The sequence below is a fragment of the Colossoma macropomum genome, unplaced genomic scaffold (assembly GCF_904425465.1).
Source record: "Colossoma macropomum unplaced genomic scaffold, Colossoma_macropomum, whole genome shotgun sequence".
Classification (NCBI taxonomy): domain Eukaryota; kingdom Metazoa; phylum Chordata; class Actinopteri; order Characiformes; family Serrasalmidae; genus Colossoma; species Colossoma macropomum.
This window is the reverse complement of record NW_023494788.1, coordinates 1587256-1594594: the sequence shown is the minus strand read 5'-3', so window position 1 is coordinate 1594594 and position 7339 is coordinate 1587256. Positions and strand designations below refer to the sequence as shown.

Here is a 7339-nt window from a genome sequence, read left to right as displayed (position 1 = left end):
CAAACTGGATTAAATAGGTCACACCTGATTAAACACGCTTGAAATATTTAATCATGATCTATCACATCATTTTGTGGAGCTAATGATGTTTTTTGACGAAAGAAAGTTTGTTTTTTCTTTAAAAAGCAGTGCATTTTTTACACTACACAACTTTTACCTCAGTTTAGCCCTGATTCCCCGTCTGGCTGAGTCTGAGCTGGTCGGCTCTAGTCTGCAGATTTTTTTTGGTCAGTTGGAGAGAGAGTCGAGTCGTGATTGAGGGGCACAGACTCAGATTTACTGCCTCCCGATCCAGTCAGAGTTTATCAAACACGTTTGATTTTTTTTTACCTGGCTCTGAGTGAAATCTAGTGTAAACTGGTCAACGACTCAATCTGAATAGACTCCTGCAACAGCCAACGAAAACTGAGAGCGCGAAAGAAGAAAATACAGCAAGTAAACAAAGACAAATGGCAAAAAGTCTCTCACGTGTGGAGCGAAGCTTTTTAATGAGCTGAGTTTAAGGCAGAATTGAGTTTATGTACATTTAAAACTCTGAAAATATCAACTGATCACATTTTTAAATCCATGATCCACTGAAACATGTTCACCTGCTTCTTTACTGTTTCAGCGCAAACGGTAGAGAAAACAGCAGCAGCAGCTCCGCGTTTATTTATTTGTGTCTATTAACGGCAGAACGTGTGGGTTTGTGCGAGTCTGTTCGGTTCAGCAACAGCTTAAACGTTGAGCAGTGTGTGATCCCTAATTGTGTAGTTTGTGTGATCCCCAATATTTCAGTCACCCATCCGAGTATTATTAGTTTCAGTAAGTTAACACGATATTCATTAGTGGAGACGTAATCTTCAATTACGTCCAGAAGAACGTAATAAATGCGCCGTTCTGTTTTTTTTTTGTATATCTTTATCTTTAATTTGGCCACAAAACTGTAAATAATTTAGTGTAATAAATAATAAACGGTGGAATTGCGAACGTCACACAAACTTCACCTCAAACAGAAATTCTTTTAAAAAGATGGTTCCTTAAAGGTTCTTTAGTAAAAACAGTGGTTCTGTTTTACATGCTTAAATTGTTCTTTGCATAGTGAAATGGGGCTTCAGATTGGTGGAAAGAGTGTTGTGTGTGGTTCTGTGTAACAAAGAACAGTAGAAGGACCCTTTTTGGTGCTGTATGAAACCATATAAATCACGTTCTCCATCTGTCTGAAGAACCATTTAAGCATGCAAAGAACAATTTGAGCATTAAACAGTTTTGTATAGAACTCATGGATCTAAGCAGAACCATTCCCGTTGCTAAAGAACCCTTGAAGAACCATCTTTTTGAAGAGTGTATAATGGTCGAAGATCATTTAATGAACAGCACAGCGGCGTTTAATAACTAATAATAGTGTTTCTGGCTGTGAGTTTAGACTGATCAGCACTGTTTGTGTGTGTCTGGTGTTCTCAGGTCCACGTCTGGAGACACGGTTCAGCTGGTGGAACAGTCTCTGGACACCAACCTGCTGAATAACGCCATCAGGCTGAAGTTCCTGCACTGCTCTGTCCTGCCTGGAGGAGTTCACATCCACGAGACCCTCAACAATGTCATCATCCTCATCGTCACCAACCTGTCTGTGCACAGGCTGGTTCTGCCGCACCCCACGCGCATGTACCGCAGCGTGAGTTACAGCACAGCGCACATATCATATTAATACAGCGAATATATATGCGATAGTTAAGGATATCGTTCTGGCATCCCAGTTATATTTATGGCATATATACATTCATGCTACAGTTCAGAATGTTCAATTAATTTACTGCTTACTTGGTGTGTTACAGACTCACATTTTAGATCAAATTAACTTCGTTAAAAGTATTATGGTTTTCTGATCAGAAGCTTCATAAAAATGCTTAAAAAGGAAGCAAATCATCAATAAAACCAATGCTTGGGTTAAAAACTGGTATCGGTCACAAAGCTGTGATATCGGTTGGGCCCTTTTTTTATTGAACAGCAGGTTTGTCTTTCAGATAGTTGTGAAATGTCTGGTTAAAGTGACAGTTCACCAAAAAAAAAACTCAGATTGACCCAGTTTCCACACCTCGAATAGTCGGTCAGCCAAGAAGTGTTTGGTGGTTGAGTTCAGTTTTTGGTCCATGTGAGGCTTTAAATCTCACACTGACTCTCTTGTGTACTGAGTATGTTATGTGTATTATATATCCTCTGTAACTGTCAGTATAACTGTGTGCCGTGTGCGCGTGTGCGTGTGTGTGCGCGTGTGCGTGTGTGTGCGCGTGTGCGTGTGTGTGTGTGTGTGTGTGTGCAGGAGCTGGTGACGGAGCTGCAGATGCAGTCTGTGTTTACAGATGTGGGGAAGCTGAGTATTCAGGATGAGGCTCACAGCTTCGTTCTTCCTCAGAGTCCTGCAGCCTCCGCCGCCTGGATCAGCCCCAACGGACATGCCCACTTCGCCCTCGCCCCGCCCACCGGGGGCGTCACCGTGGTTACGTTACCACCACACGACCAGCAGGGTAATAAACACAGGCATCTCTGACACGCACAGCCTGTCAAAAGTTTAGGTGCAGCGGTCTAGTAGAGGTCTGCACTCCCACCAAATGTGTTGCGACGCGGGACTAATTTTCAGCGCTGTGTGCTGAGCGGGGCGGGAAACCAGCCCCCTGCAGGCGGAAGCGGGACGAAGCACGCATGAAGAGAAATCCCGCAAATTAACGAACTGCCTAAATAAAGTAGAATGATCACGAAATCACATATAAACAATATAAAATAACAGGAAAGCAGTAGAATGAAAGTCATTCTAAAGAGCTGTGAACCAGCCGATCACATGAACAACACTCAGATTCTCTAAGTTTACAGAGACGAAGCCTTCAGTCCGACGGCCACAGCTGCCCAGCAGAACACCAAGAATAACCGCTCTGTGGTTTAATTCCCGTTTTGTGCTTAACTGGGAATAAATGGCGTTTAGTGAAGTTACTCACAGTGAGCCTGATGACCATGACTGTCGTGTTGTTCAGCAGCGAATAATGTGTTTTGTAAATAGACTGTGTCAGATATATAGAGGTCAGTTCTCCTTGATGGAGCTGTGCAGGCGGGAATGGGACAAAGCGATTCGGTTGTGGGCGGGGTGAAATCTTATGGGAGATCTTCAAACTTGATCAAGGATGTGCAGTGATGTCAGAATATCAGCAGATGATTACTTAAAAAAGGACAGATGTTCAGATTTGCTTGACCAATATGTGATGGTGTACTTATTTAATGTTCAGGTCAGGCTGGGCTACTGTAGTAAAATATCGGCACTTTTACACATTTTACTGCATCCTGAGCCTTCATGATTGATGATAGTATTGGGGGGAGGGGGGGTTGCGTGAAATGCAGTGCACACATGACATCACTGTTCTATAATGAGATGCAAAATGCAGGCCAAAATGGACACAAACCCTCTTACACTGTTTACACTTCACCTCTTTACTGTAAAAACAGTGCAGGAGGATTTACATTTAAAATGAAATGCTGGGTTTGTGTCAGAATTGAATACAGTCTGCCTTACAATGTAATAAAGACACACCTGTAGCTGATTATCTATAGTTTAGATTTAGTGCGCGAAACGTTGAATACAAATCATAGAAATGATGGTTTTTGATAGTATTTTTTAAATGTGACTCCACTTTGTAGGGGTGGGTAATGTCACTAAACTTTATTTTTATTGCGATAATTTGTCACAATATGCTTTTCTGATCGTGGATTTTGTCAGTCCTTCAGGAAGACAAACTGACTTTCATTACAGAGCATAATTAGGCCAGTTTAAATTGATTTAGTGCAGCTTGTAAAACATTGAATAAACATTGTGGTTGTAAGTTGTTTATTATTAATATCAGTATTTTATTATTATTGTAGTATTTCTGTGTGGGGCAGTACAGGTTCTGTTATAACTGTTCCAACTTAAATCTCAGAAAAAGTAAATAGCCTGGCAGATGGTGTATCGTGAAATCTTGTTGAAGTATCGTAACGTTATCTGTAGTCACTGTAGCCTGTTACTGTTATTAGGCTGTAATATATCACATTCTGATGGAACCACAGCGTCAGTTTGTTGTGGGAAGGTGTTCTGTGTGTGTAAGGCTGCAGAACGGCTTTATCTGTTTAACAGCCACGCCCACGGTAAACACGGTGCTCCTGTTCTAAAGCCAGACAGCCTATCAGGACTGACGTAGGACTCGGACTGCACACTAACAGAAAACACATGTTCATTTTGTGCATCTTAAAGCCACAGATGGTGTAATTTTGTGTTTTTTGCCACATCACTCTCCTCTGACTCTCAGTACTAATGATGTATTCAATATGGTCAGAACTGCACATTGTTTTTCATAACAAAACACAATGATAAATATCATCATACTGCCCACCTCCACCTACAAGTGTGTTAGTGTGTCTGTTATGATACAGTAACTGTGTGTCTGCAGGTTCGGTCTCGTTGCTGGAGCTGAAACAGAGCTCAGTGATGCAGAGATTAGCTGGTTGGATGCCTTCGGCCATCAGGTGAGTGAGACTCAGCCATCCTCAGCTTTTAAGCAGAGGAGCGAGATTAGAGAGGCCTGCTCAGAGACGCAGCAGGGCAAATTAGACTTGTAGTATTATTATTATTATTATTATTATTATTTTTTTTTAGAATTATCGACATTTCTCTGCTGACTGCTTCAGTGATGCAATGGCTGTGTGAGCCTTATTGTGTATGTTCTGCAGGGGGGAGCAGAGTCCGTGTGATCTGGCCGTTAACCTGGCCGCGTGGCCCCTGGAAGACGACACTTTCATCTTCGCTCTGTGTCAGGACCATAAACTGAGAGTGTGGTCATTCAAGGTCAGTATGAGTGGTAGGACTGCAACAATTAGTCCTCAAAGTCAAAAACATGAATATGAACCTACAGGGGGCGATATGGCTTCTACTGTTTCATTTAAAAAGCTCTATAATGTTCATATGATCCACACAGTCATTCTGACAGACTGTAATACACTACAGGAAGTGTAGGGGGCAATATGGCTTCTACTGTTTTATTGAAAAAAACACTATGATAAAATGCGCCAGTGTTTAGTAAATAATTGTATGATTTATAAGTGCAATTTAGTTTAACAGTAGGCTTTGAAAATAGCATATAGAGTGCACATATAAAATACCCTACCCAATAGCGCCCCCTGTAGTGCGGTGTTAGAATGACGTGCTGTGTTGTTTCAGGAGCAGCAGTGCGTGCTGGTGGCTGACCTGCTGGACTACGTTCCGGTGGGCCGTGCTGAGCTGCGGTGTGTTCCGGGTCAGGCCCACCGGCTGCGTGTGTGTTTCTCCGGCTCCACAGGGCTGTGTGTGTGCGTCTACCTCGCCATCCCCAAACGTGGGCAGTTCTGCGTCCTGCAGCTGATGGCCAGCGATAACGGCCGCTACAGCCTGGAGAACATCTCCACACAGTTCAGCACACAGGTGACCACTCATACACACACCTGTGTCCTCTGAGAGAGGCATGTTAAATAAAGGGTACAGATACAGTCATGAAGGTGGTGATTCAGCCGCACGGGTTTCAGACTTCAGTCTAATATTCAACTCAGTAATATTCAAAAGTACGCACTCGTTTATTTGCCAAATAAAAATTCTTAAGCTGTTTGTCAAAACAAAAATAGTTTGGTGTATTATTGTAATTCCAATACTGTGAGAGTCGATCCTCCAGTTGTGGATTCAGTATTTGACAAGTTGATGAATTATTCAGTATCTGCTGTGAATTGTTCGATGTCTACTATCAGTTATTCAGGAACTTGTGAATTGTTTAGTAATTAACAAATTATTCAGTAACTACTATTGATTATTTAGTAGCTACTATCTACTATTAATTATATGTATTTATATCTACTATAAATTTTTCAATATGTACTATGAATTGTTCAGCATCTACTATGAATTATTGAGTAATTAATATAAATTGTTCAGTATCTTTAATTAATCAGTCAACCGTTATTTAAACTCTGCGTACATTGAGGACCCTCGTTTACTATGTAGCCGAGCCAATACGGTAATCAAGGATTAAAAGTGGAAATGCATTAAAATGGATTGTAAATACATAGCAAATGCTAAAAGTAATAATAGTCATAATAGTAAATTTAATAGTAAAAAGAAGAATAAACCATTAAAATTGCAACAATATAATAACAGAAATAACACATCAGTCAGGGATAAAACAAATTAAAAACAGTTATTGTAATAAATGTAGGCCTAAGTGAAGCAATAACTTGGCACTAGCTAAAAGGTAAAAGTTGATGATAAACAAAAAAATAATGAAAGTGACACAACGACTAAAACTTACCAAAATCATATGTAAAAGTGAAGTAAAATCACATTAAACAGTGTCGACTGAGTGGAGGTGGTTTGACTTCGGCGAGCGAAGCTTTAGTTTCCACTGTCTACTGTGAACTATTTAGTATCTACTGTGAGTCATTTGGTACATATGAATTGTTCTGTGTCTCTTATGAATTATTCAGTGACTGTAATCATATTACTGTATGTGTGTTTGGTTCAGGAGACCCTGGTGGACTTTGCTCTCACCTCCACTGATATCTGGGGTCTGTGGGTGGACGATGATAATCAGACTGTAGTGAAGTACATCAACTTTGAGCAGTGAGTGCCGTTTGTGCTGTTTATGATCTCGTTCCTTCTGTTCTCTTGATGAAAATGTCTCTAACAAAAAAATGTCGTTGTTGGTGAATATCGTTGCTGTCAGGACAAAAAAAAATGGAGATGAGGTTGTAATTTTTTGTTTTTTGATCATTTCGAATGGTCGGTTGCCTTTTATAATGTTTAAAAATTTAATGATGAATGGATCAACAGAAATGGTCCAAAATTACTCTGAAAAAATTATTTATCCATTTAATTCCATTAAAATTAAGAACATTTTTCCTTCTCCAGTAAAGTTTCCTTTCTGGAGATGTGAGGTTTTGTTCCAACAGCAGTGAAATAGTGGTTTGGATTAGATGGTTATTAAGTCGTCGAAAAGTCACGCCCACCTGTTTCTTGCTTTAGCGTGAGTTTCCGTATCGCAGTAAGCTGAGCTGCTGTGTTTGGAGATGCTCAGATTTATTGAGTTGTTTCTGTGTGTGTGTGTGTGTGTGTGTGTGCGTGCGCAGTAACACAGCAGGTATGTGGAACCAGGTGTTTGTTCAGCCGCCTCCAGAGGAGGAGGTCCACATCGGGCTGGATCAGGACCCCCGGGTAAGAGCCCAGGTTTTCAGTGTGTTCAAGCGGAAGGTCTGCTCTGTTACTGCAGTGCATTGTGGGCATTCATGCCCGGCAACTGCAGCTTTTCCCTGCTGGTGGCGC

The 7339-nt window shown here is 41.1% G+C and overlaps 1 protein-coding gene across 1 annotated transcript in view; it reads left to right on the top strand.

The window, feature by feature from the left end:
• nup160 (nucleoporin 160) overlaps window positions 1-7339 on the top strand; it is a 33249-nt gene that overhangs the window by 1741 nt on the left and 24169 nt on the right. The window contains exons 3-9 of the mRNA XM_036568000.1: window positions 1444-1654; window positions 2300-2504; window positions 4449-4524; window positions 4729-4843; window positions 5216-5455; window positions 6543-6640; window positions 7147-7231. Coding sequence (XP_036423893.1) covers window positions 1444-1654; window positions 2300-2504; window positions 4449-4524; window positions 4729-4843; window positions 5216-5455; window positions 6543-6640; window positions 7147-7231 — 1030 coding nt within the window. The remainder of the gene's footprint in view (window positions 1-1443; window positions 1655-2299; window positions 2505-4448; window positions 4525-4728; window positions 4844-5215; window positions 5456-6542; window positions 6641-7146; window positions 7232-7339) is intronic.